Source organism: Fundulus heteroclitus, chromosome 15, assembly GCF_011125445.2.
Source record: "Fundulus heteroclitus isolate FHET01 chromosome 15, MU-UCD_Fhet_4.1, whole genome shotgun sequence".
NCBI classification, from domain to species: domain Eukaryota; kingdom Metazoa; phylum Chordata; class Actinopteri; order Cyprinodontiformes; family Fundulidae; genus Fundulus; species Fundulus heteroclitus.
In genome coordinates this window covers 16259083-16270481 of record NC_046375.1, presented here as the reverse complement: position 1 = coordinate 16270481, position 11399 = coordinate 16259083, and the positions used below count along the sequence as shown (strand labels likewise).

The 11399-nt window shown below is 43.2% G+C and overlaps 1 protein-coding gene across 4 annotated transcripts; it reads right to left on the bottom strand.

Annotated features, from left to right (window-relative positions):
* Nucleotides 1-344: 344 nt before the first annotated feature.
* Nucleotides 345-11195, bottom strand: gpatch2 (G patch domain containing 2). 4 transcript variants are annotated; one of them, XM_036147539.1, is made up of 11 exons: nucleotides 11013-11195; nucleotides 10131-10377; nucleotides 7586-7875; nucleotides 7325-7528; nucleotides 6191-6255; nucleotides 5217-5414; nucleotides 4730-4817; nucleotides 3635-3674; nucleotides 3435-3499; nucleotides 3193-3281; nucleotides 345-1136 (listed from the first exon to the last, which is right to left on the bottom strand). In XM_036147539.1, exons 1-11 carry the CDS (start codon nucleotides 11060-11062, stop codon nucleotides 967-969), a joined length of 1506 nt encoding a protein of 501 aa, XP_036003432.1. In that variant the 5' UTR covers nucleotides 11063-11195; the 3' UTR covers nucleotides 345-966. The 4 variants fall into 4 exon arrangements, with proteins under 4 accessions (XP_036003432.1, XP_036003431.1, XP_021175297.2 ...); XM_036147538.1 differs by having other exon boundaries at nucleotides 7325-7875; XM_021319622.2 differs by having other exon boundaries at nucleotides 7328-7875.
* Between the last annotated feature and the right edge of the window lie 204 nt (nucleotides 11196-11399).

The window sequence follows — 11399 nt, the reverse complement described above, 5'->3', positions numbered from 1 at the left end:
GCAAGTTAAATGACCAGCTGACGGAGTAAGAACAACTCCTCTCAGTCGTCTGATTACGACAGCAGAATATCTAATCCTCTTATTTTAAAGGGTCAAAATACTCATTCCATAGGCAGATCATCTCATTTAGCTGCTCAGATCAAGAGCAAAAGCACTCATTTCAAGAAAATTGTGCTCCTTTTGCAGTGCAGGACAGCTGTGTTGCTTCTGATTTACGGCCAATGTTCTAACTTTTAGCAACATCCTTTCAAATATGCATACCAATAAAACCAAAAAAAAAAAAACATTCGGAAAAGAACGAACTCCAACCCCGGCGTCACGTACGCATCCCACTGAATGACAACTTTTGAGATTTAGATTTTTTTACTCTTTTTTTTTTTCTTTGCGGAGAAATAAAAACTTTCAGATGACATGAATTCCTCAATGACATGAATAAAATGGATCGATACATACATCTAGATAAATCTGCTAAGGTCTGCTAACATCATTACGATAAAAAAAAAAAAAAAAAGAAAGAAACTTAAAAAGGTGTGTTGAGGTATGGCCTATTCAAACATTTGATTCAAAAACGGATGTGCAATCTCAGAAAAAAATAAACCATTTGTTGTTAATCGTCCAGCCGGTGTGGCTGAGCGCTGACAGACAGACTGTTATCAGAAAGAGCTCAGAGGCTCAGCTCTTTGCCCTTTAACACTGAGGTAACATGTGATCAAGCATCAACGTCAACTTCTCCAACATGGAGTTTGAGCAATTTTACGTCTCACTTCCACATATCACTGTCACATGACTCCATCCCAGGTTTCCTACAGTTTCCCCAATATGGGAAAGTTCGTCGCCGCAGACGTTCTTGGTAGACCAAGCCTCCTTCGTTGGCGTAGCTCGCAGGACTTTGGTTAAGAATCATCCTGAGGAGAGTTTCATCAGTCGTTTGTTTTTCTTGACCCCAGAGTCCGGGGAACCGGCCGATCAGTTGAAACCTAAACCCGCCCCTTTGGGTCTCTGTGTGGCGCGGACGGGCTCGGTGATGCCCCTCCCCTCGGGCCCGAGGCCCATGCCCGGGCTCCAGCCCATGCTCTGCAACATGCGGCTCCCCATGTTCGTGTCGGGGATGGGAGGCGCGTTTTCTCCGACCACGCCTGCGGAGAAAAAAAACGGGAAAAAAAATGACCAAAACAACGGAGGCAAATCTGTGCATGGCAGTCAAACTTTTTTTTTACAGTAGCAGGCCACACACTATCATGTAGGAGGGCGCACTTATGCCGGTGCCCGAGCCCCGGAGGGGAGAATTTTGAAAAATAGAGTCTCCCTGATGTATTTTGGAAGCTTTCAAGACAGGTGATTATTTAAAGAATAGAGTCAGAGTGCATGTTTTAAATTGAATAAAAGGCAAAAAAAGAAGTGAATGATCAATTCTTCAAAAACAACCTTTGTTTTTTTTTAATTATTATTCTTAAAACATTATTTTTTTCACATGATGTTATCATGTTTTAACAAGGTAAGATAATCTCCATTTGCATAAAATTAGTCTAATTTGAATTACTAGCACCACATAAAACAGATCAGATTAGGTGAGGTCTATTCATCTTATTATTATTATTATTCACAGTTCTGTTCTAAAAACGATCGTAACATTTCTTCACGAACCAAGTCGAATTTTTATGATAAAAATACAGGGTTGGAATTTGAAATTTAATTTACATGTTGAATTTATTTCAGTCATATCGCTCTTTTCGAAATCTCTTATCTCAGTTTAATTTCACTCATCACATACACAATATCATATTATCGGCGAGGATTCTAGAGACGAACACAAAATGCCTCCCCTGAAAAACTTTGATAATTTGCTGCTGTAATATTATATTATATGTAATATTATAGATTTTTCAGAATAAAAAGCTAACAGATGTGCATAATCAAAAAATATCAGAAATACAATTATAGAGTATTCAGTATTGTAAAATAGCCCACACTGTTTCTGGATAAACACATTATTGTATGAGTTAAGTTCTATTCCGTTTTATGCCTCTTTCCTTGTAAGTTTGAAATGTCCCATGCTCCTGAATGCACCATAGCTTTCTGACGCTCGTGAATGCATCACACTGGTCTATGAACGCTGTGCTGTGCACGTTTTATCTTCCGCTTAAAAAGCTTTGCAGTTTCAAAACTCACGTCGGCTCTCACGGTTTTATTGCACTTTTCGGCATAACACCGGTCTGTGTTTTGATCGGAAAAGTAGCATCGCGGTTGGAACAAGGAAACCAATCACTCGTTAATGTTGCTCTCAGTGGAGACAGATGCTAAGGTGATTTTTGGGATGTATAATCGGGGAAAAGTAGGCGGCGGCAAGAGCTGCTATAGACGGAGATTTGCCGCCGTTGACCGGCTACTTTTGACTGCCCTGTCTGTGGAAAAGAAGCAATTCAGATAATGACTCTCGGATTATACGAACTCAGTGAAAGGTTGGTTTAAGTGTTTACTCCTGTTCATTTTGATGATTATAGCTCACAACTTTCAAAAGACCAATAATTAGAAACGGACTTTTTACACTAAGTTACTTAATGTATTATGACATGTTCCACAAGCACAGGAAAGACTGCTGACTTGACAGTTCAGAAATCGTTGTAATTGGACATTTTAATAAAAATTCTCTACTGCATTTAAACAATCTGAGTCCATGGGTCATAATCAGGGTCTGCGGGGATCCAACCAGGTTCTAGGCCGCCACTCCCCATGAACTTGACCAGACTATCACTGCCACCCTAAAAAGACGTGGACAAGCCAAAAAGGTTATTTCTAAAGAAGCTGGCCACCCGTGGAGAGATCAAAGATTAGGCCTTCTCTCTGCTACCTTAACCAGGTAAATGACTTAACCGCGCTTCCTGTTGTGCAACTAATGCATCCGGAGAAGCAGGGACGCCTCCTGCCGTCTCAGACAATGGTCACGCCGTCCCCGGTTTTCCAGGAACCGTGCCTTAGTCGCGGAGGCTAACTAATCGCTGTCTTAATCCTCTCTTTGTTTGTAAGCAGTGCCGAGTAGAAGCCGCTCACTCCGTGGCCTCCAAGCAGTCTGGTTGCGACTGGCTGCCCTGTCATTAGCAGCGGTTTGTTATGTGCCAAATATTTCTGCCAGAGACGACGTGAGAAAAACACACGGTTAGCTCCGTTAAAAAGGAGGAGGCGGGCGTCCGTTACCTGACGGCACGACGGTACCGAGAGGCGCTGCCTTTCGCCTCCGCTTGATGTCGCCTGTGCACAAAGAGCCGAGGTGTCCGCTGGTCTGTCTGCAGGATCGGAGGAGGAGGAGGGGGAGGGAGGAGACACAAAAAGCGGCTTTATGTTTCATCCCCTAGCAGCATAAACCAGGAAGGAAAAATGAGCTGAACTCATCTGGACGTGACTTTTTTTTTTGTTTGTTTTGGGCAAACCGTTCTCACCTGCTTGCTGTTTTCACCGAACAGCTCCTCCGATGGCCTCGGTCTGTTCGTGGATCCCAGTGCAGCTGCAGTTTAAAAAAAAAAAGGGAAGCAGAACTTAATCCCTGAAGCATTTGGAGAGATTCGACCACTACAGCCACACCTGATTCTTGCAGTGGATCAAAACCTGAACGTTTGGACCAGTTTGAATTGTGGCTCACCTGTCCGTGGTCCCTCCTGGAGCTGGAGCTGAACCAAGGCCTGTTTGACACCAAATGATACGATTAAAACGTCACAGTCATATACGCATGGTTGCTGCTTCACTTCACAAACAACGTAATGCACATGTTGATATATGATGAGTGAGTCCATTCAATTTCTACAGTGGGCCGGCTTTAAATGTGGAGCTTGCAGAAACTAGAAACAAGACGGGTTCATGAGAAGAAGGGAGGAAGGAAAGAAGGAAGCCCTATTTTCTTATTTCTCTCTTGGAAACCTCTGTACACTACAAAAACGGAACTAAAAAATAAGTAAAATGTTCTTAAAATTAGTTTATTTGTCCTTGATTTGAGCAGGTAAATACGATGAATTGCCAATGGAATAAGATTTTTGCACTTAAAATAGGAACAACTCATCTCCATCATCTTATTTCAAGTGCAGGATGTCTAATTAACTTATTTTAGGGGTCAAAATACTCATCCCATTGACAGATAATCTTATTTACCTGCTCAAATCAAGGGCAAATACACCAACTTTAAGAACATTTGACTTATTTTTAGATCCGTTTTTGCAGTGTAATTAAATTGGAGACTTTTCTAGACTGCGTAAGAGCCCCTTTTATATATAAGTTAAATAAAAAACAAAACACACAAACTTTTATCCTGTCCTTCTCCGTATTATATTGATTAAGGAGTCACATACATTTGCATTTTCCAAATTTTATGCTTTTTTCAGACTCAAATAATCTGAGCGGCACAATGCAACAGTTTGCTCCAAAGTTTGGGCTATTTCACAGTTTCCATGGCATCTGGACCAAACTGGATCAACTCTTTTTCAAAGTCAGCAATACCTAGGAAAACTGGTAGGTGCGTACTATTAAACATTTGCCCACCAAACAATAAGGTTTTTTTTTTAGTTCTGTTTATGACAGGCATTTTATTCATGTCTGTATTTCTTTATATTTCCCTTCTTTTTCCATCAGAATGCATGATCTAAAATGCTCTACAAACATGAAACAATTTAAAAGGGAGGAAAAAAAACAGAGAAAGTGAATAAAACTAAAAACAGATGTGACTTAGTAGCAGGTGGGAACTCACTCGTGGGGGTCCTGACTGGAGCTCCCCGGCAGCCCCGCCTCAGAGCCCTGCTGGTTTCCATGCAGGCGACTCAACCTGGCCTGGAACCCTGTCGAACATCAACGCAAGCTTATTCACAGATTCATTTATAATTGCATTTTGTCAGGATTAAACTAAAACGAGAAATAATTCTGGATTTATAGTTTGTTCGTTTTAATAGCTTAAAAAGGGAGATCCATTTTATTTTTTTAATGCAGGGACACAACAAAGACGTTTTATAATACATTTCTCCACTGCAGTTTTTTGCTGTACTTTCTGTGCCACAAAGTGTTTGCTCCCTATTGGTCAAGAAGAGACGGCAACAAAAACGTATCACTGGACACCCTAAGAGAGTAAAAATATACATTATGCATAAAAAGTTACATCCTCGCCATAGAGTCCAGGTTTCTAAAACTCTCCAGCGTCCTTTAAAAGGACAAGCATCCCTCCCAGGAAGCCCACCGTCTACCTTTCTGTGCAGCGGGACTCAGCAGTGGAAAGGATCCTGTGAGGATGCTGTTGAAGACGGGGTCGACGAGGTCCAGCGCCTCCGACGCCGCCTCCCTCTCCCACCAGGGAACCACTCCTGCTATTCCACATGCACCACCGGGCCCAGACCCAGACCCCGGTTCTCCCTCGTAGAACCAGTCGCTCTGTTCGTCGTCGCCTGGAGGCAAGACAAAAGAAAAATGTGACCTCGCTAGGGCTGGACGGTAATTAAATAAAGGTATATATCGATCAATATAAAAAACAGGGGTCAATAAAAAGTTCAATAAAAGAACAGTGCATTCTAGCCTATCATGTAGGTTAATACTACAGTCATTGCATCCTCCCAACCAATCACAAACCCAGGAAAGCTCCATCAGCCTTCAGAGAGCATGTGCTCTTTTTTTAACACTTACAGTTTTCGTAAAAAGTTGGTGGAATAAAGGGTTGTGTTTGAATCCGTCTATTTAAAAATAGCTCATTAAGCAACAGCTTAAAACATATATTTTGAAAATTATTGATATCGATCAATATGATTTCTATTTTATCAATATGCTTTTATTCTATGTCGTCCAGCCCTAGACCTCGCAGTGAAAAGTAAATCATGCCAGTTTAAAAATAAAAAGGATTCCTTGGTGCCCTACAAAAAAACCCAGTTTCTAGTTACATTTCTCAAGCTCTTTTTTGGAATCAAGATTCAAATTAACTATAAAAGAAAACTTCACTTTAAGGCAGATATTTCTACAGTGTGTTAGGCTGTGAATATGGAAACAGCAAAAACTACAGACTGGAAGGAAGAGGACGGACGGGATTAAGTCTGGAAATAAAGATCATTTTACTACCCAATTATCTTTCTTTCTATAGTTATCCACAGCAGGAAAAGGTAAATTCCTATTTACAACGTGGGGCGTTATTAAAGATATCAGCCTGAAAGCCTTGAGACGCGCTCATACACACCTTGCCTCCCCTCGTCGTTGGTATAGAGGCCGCCGTCGCTGCTGTTACTGACGCTGCTGGTCTCACTGAGAAAGGAGACAACCAAGGGCCGTTAAATACAACGTTTGAACACTTTTCATGCAAAATAAAATCGGCGAAATGCAGCCCTACGTTTCATTTCTACACAAGCTGAGACATGCACCGCTTTAACGACGTTAAGAAATCCGTCTATGAGCATAATTGTGATGTGTTCTGTTTTTGACAAACCCGGTGGCGATATTTCACAAGCTAAACTAGGTGCACATGGTATATAGAGTGAGAAAAGTCACGTTCCTAAACGCAACAATGACCACATTAGATAAAAGTCACAACAAGCGAAACTTTAAATTAAAAGAAGAGAAACGTCCGTGATTAACATTCTCTCTCTCTGAGCAGGATCCAGACAATAAACAGAAAAACTTGTGGCCAAATCGGCGTTTCTAGTCCCGTTTTATCGTTTCATTTCTGAACCAATGCGTCTAAAACACGCAGCTAGCATTGAGCACCCTCGGATTTCAAGGAGTGTAAAACCACGCAACGTGGTTAGTGAGTCTTTTGGGCATCCGGTATCTGCTGGACCCAGAGCTTTCAAAGTCAATGAGATAAGCGGGACTGAAAAAATAAAAATCCTGATCAAGAGGTAGTTGCAACGTGAAACCGATGCAGTGACAAGTACAAACTGCTTAGAAAGAGACTTGAATAGAAGCATAAGAATTGGTGAGGTATCAGGTTTACATCTGGATGTCTTTTATAAACATGTTTAGAGTCAGCTTGGGAAACGGGAGCCGCTTACAATTTAATAAGGACATTTTAGAATAGCACATTTTTCAGGAGAGGAAATGGTTTAATAACCCAAGAACCCGTGAAAGGCCGTCCTCTAAACATCTCTTTTTCAGATTAAATTATTTTACAGACAGGAATCGAGTCATCGTGCGGTCTATGACGGTTTTAAAATGTGCTCGCATTCTTTTCTTACACATACAAAAAAAAAATCAACTAGAACTTATCAGGTGTCCTCCAGACCTAAAGCCAACCTCATGTCAATAACAGAAGTAAAGATGGCGGACATGAAAGTCTGTTGAATTGGTAAAAAGAAAGAGAAAAAAAGCCACTAACCACCTGTCACTCATGTCCTCATCTGAGCCCTTTTGCTCGTCCAGCTCCATCTTGTCCTTACATCCGTCTTTGGGCGAAGACAGAAGGTCTTCGCTCTCAACAACCACGCCTTCGTCTGCAGCTTCCAGTCCCAGCCTCTGCAACGCCAGTTTCCTCTTCTTCACGCGGCTCTTTTCTCCCGCCGACGCCATCAGGCCGCCGCCGCACAGCTCCATGGCGCCCCTGCCCTCGTTGGCGCAGAGTCTGTGCGGCCTGCCGCCGACGCGGGCCTTGGGGACAGGCGGGGGCCCCAGCAGGATGGCGGGGTGAGGCTCCGGCTCGGCCGGCGGGTCCACGGCCATGCGTTTGACCTTGCGTCGGCGCCGGAGGCTGCGGGTCCCCTCGGCCGACCCCAGCACGGCCAGGTCGTCGGGCCAGATCGGCCGCTTGCTCCGTCCCGGGTCGGCGGCGTGGGGCGGTCGTCTCTTGGGGCCCAGCTGCTCGTCAGAGTCGCTGTTGTCGCGGGCGTGGCTGTTGCCGGCGGAGACGCCGCCTGAGCTGGCGCGGTAGTCCTGCAACAAACGTTCACGAGACGAGACGTGACGTGGGGCGGCAAACTCAGCCGCGTGGAAAATGCTAGAATATCAGCGAGGATTCATGTCAAGGCCCATTTATACCTCACGTAAAAGACGGATACGTGTGGAGTGTTTCATACGTTCTAACCGTCGATCTCGTCCGTATTTTGACACGAAAATTGGGAGCTTATGATTACAGACGAAACGGATCAATACGGAGCAATACTACCGGAAAAGGTGGGGGGCGCTATTGAGTTTGTAGTACAAAATGTCAACAAAATCACGAAGAAGGTTGTAATTCTGGGCAACACCAAACTGCAAAATTCCCCATCAAAAGAGCGACTTAAAGGGCGTTTAATGGCCTCACGTTCCACTGTCAATCTCTTTTTTTTACTTTTCTTTCGCTTACGGAGCAAATACAACAAAATCACGACAAAATCACGTCTTGGACCGTCGCCATGTTTGATCAATGAAGAATTATTGGCGCCCAGCACTGCCACCTAGAGGGAATATTGGTTATTGCGCACCTCAACATAAATCGAAGTATCGCGTTAGAAGGGGTTGATGGAAACGGCTAAATTATAATTAACTCGCCAAATGCAGCAAAAAAGTTTTTTACGCTCGCTTGATGTGATTTTTGACTTTTTTCGGAAAAACAGTAAAATGCACCCAAGAGGAGAAGGAAACACGTTTGTCGAATCAGTTTACCTCACGTGACTGTTGTGAGGTAAACTGTTTCTGGATATCAACAACAGGTATGTGTGAACCGACCAAGACACTTGGGCATTTCTTACTCTCACCGTGAAAAAATTAAAAAACAGCACATTCATTACTGATCCGTGCTAGTTAGCTACCTCTACTTCCTCCTTATTACAGCCACCGTCAACGTTTGACGCCGTTACTCTGCGCGTCTCCTGGTTAATTCGCTACAAACGTCTGACGCGCATTTCCTTTTTTTGCAACGTTTCAAAAGCTCACTCAAAGTTCGCACGAGAATCCGATGGAAACACAGTTAGGGCTGTACGATTTTGCCAACAATCAAAATTGCTTTAAAGTTCAACGATAATTGCGTTTTCATTTGAACTTTTCTCTGCATTTACCTTTTTAGCAGCAAAAATGGCCTGTAGCTAAAGCTGTTTGTAAACAAGGACGACGTAAAACAAGAAGTTTAACTGTTTTTATTAACCAGAATATTATTATTCAAGAGAATAGCTTGTTGAATTGAGTAGGACGTCAGTCCTTGTTGACAACCAACAAAGAAGTCTATGTGTAAGAGCCAATTATTTTTTGTTGTTATTAATTAAATTTGTATTATTTGTGTATAATCTAGTTAAGATTATTTATTTTACTTTATTGTTTGATATTTGTTTTCAGATTATGTGTTGGTTATTTAGTTTTCTTTGCTTCTGGTTAGTTATGAGCAATTTGGGTGGATTAAGTTTATAAATAGGCTGTCAGTGGTAGGACCAGCAGGCATCTGGGTGGACGTATGTTTTTTTAACAGCGCAAGAGAAGCACAGAGGACAATGTTTGTCAATTTCTGTTTGCTTGCTTGCAAAAGAGAAATAAACCACAAACTAAACAACTTTACCTGGAAAATGGATTTATTTTTGCCTGCGTAAATTACTCGTCCAAGGTGCATCTGTGGCCCTTGTGGACTTTTTGGAGATGTCAAAGCTGGGCCACAACACTATGTATTAAACAGGTTGACCGGCACTTAATGCTATGATTAGATTCCTGAAAGTTTCAGGTAAAAAAAACAACAAACTTTTGATTATACAAACTGTAAAACAAGTAATAAAATTAGATTATCGCACTGCCGCAACTCTCTTCCCTTCCATGTGGAGGCAAACCCACTTTAAACGCATTACCCACACCTAAAGGACCTGCCTTAGCCATTAATTGTTACATCTGCGATTTGGAAATTGTTTATTTTTTTGTTGTTGTTTTTTAATTGCGATTATATTTGCAAACACAGCTACTGTGATCCCATCTTGCATGGTATAGTCACTGAGGCTTGGGGACTAGCCCTGGAAGGGAATCAGCTGATCAAAAGGCGTGAAGAACACATGCAGATCAGAGACTGAGGGTTTGATCTGAAAGGGGATCTTGAACCGAGTTTACTGGATTCCTTGTAAAAAATAAATAAAGTGTTTGTCTGACATGGATTAATGCACAATTGTCTGCAGCAAAGCTTAATCTTGCGCCGATCCGTTTATCGGACGACCAAAACCTCTCCCTTCAGGCCTCACCTTGTGCTCCTCCACGCTGGACTCTGACCCCTCGCTCAGGTGGCCCGTCTCCCACGGCGGATGCGGGTTGTCCGAGCGTCGTTTCCGGCCCCTCCGCTTCCGGGCCTGCCTCTTCAGCAGGCAGCCCACCGCCAGCGCGTGGTCCCCCCCGTCGCCGAAGCCCCCGCCCCGGGCAGCCTGCTCCGAGCTCTCCTCCAGGGCCGACACCAGGTCATGGACCAGCTCGTCCATTGTCCGGCGAAAGTGCCTTGGAGTGGGGGAAAGATGATATTACGTCACACAGACTTACACACACTGGAGCGTTTTATAGTTGAACATTTAAAGGCTCGTTTCAGGGGGGATATGACGTAAGATGGATGCAGCCTCTCACTGACAAAACAACTGAATGTTATGGATGAGCAACACAGCTCGAGACCGACAGGATAATTATAAATGACGTTATTATTATTATTTTTTTATCTCGTAGAGGGAAGCGAGGGTTAAAACAACGGAAATATTTCACGTTACGTTATGACAGCTGCTGGAAAGCTAGTGTGAAAAAATGGGGGAAGACGCCGATTAAGTGAAGCGGTTTGAACTGCTTAGCTGTGGATGCTAACGTTTTCTTGTCAGTTTTGACCGCTCCACTTTCATAAACGCCCAATAAAAGACATGGCTGCTCCCCTTATGGTCACTAGCAAGCTTTAAAGCATTACGGACTGTTGTGCCGTGAGAGCTGCTGCCGAGAAAAAAAAAAAACGATTAAAAACCCCTCCTTCGACAGCTTCGATGCTAGCTTGTCGGTGGAGCTAGCTTGTGCTCTGCAACCAGCTGATCCACGCGAGTTCGGTGGACGTGAGCGACGAGTTAGCCTACGTCTTTTTTTTTTTAAAGACCACCTACCAGCCAGTTCCCGCTTTGCCGATGGTTTTTAGGGGACCTGCGCGGAACATTAAAGCCACCAGAATGCCAGCGGGTTATTAACCAGAAACAGCAAACAAACAGCGGGACTCCATACTGACACAAAAGCTAGTAGCCGTCAGTTAGCTGGATATGCGGCAAGACCCCGATGCTGCGTTCAGGTGCTGCGGGAAAATTGGGGGGTTACGTTAGACGTCATTAGAACAGTAACTGCATCCTTACTGCTTTTAAAAAAAAAACTTTGAATTTTGACCAGATGAAAACTTTGTTGCTTGATGCACGTATATAGTGTTATATTTAGCAAAATAACATTTAGGTAGCCATGTTTCAGACGTGACTAAGTAAGTTTGACTATAGCAAGTGAAGGCA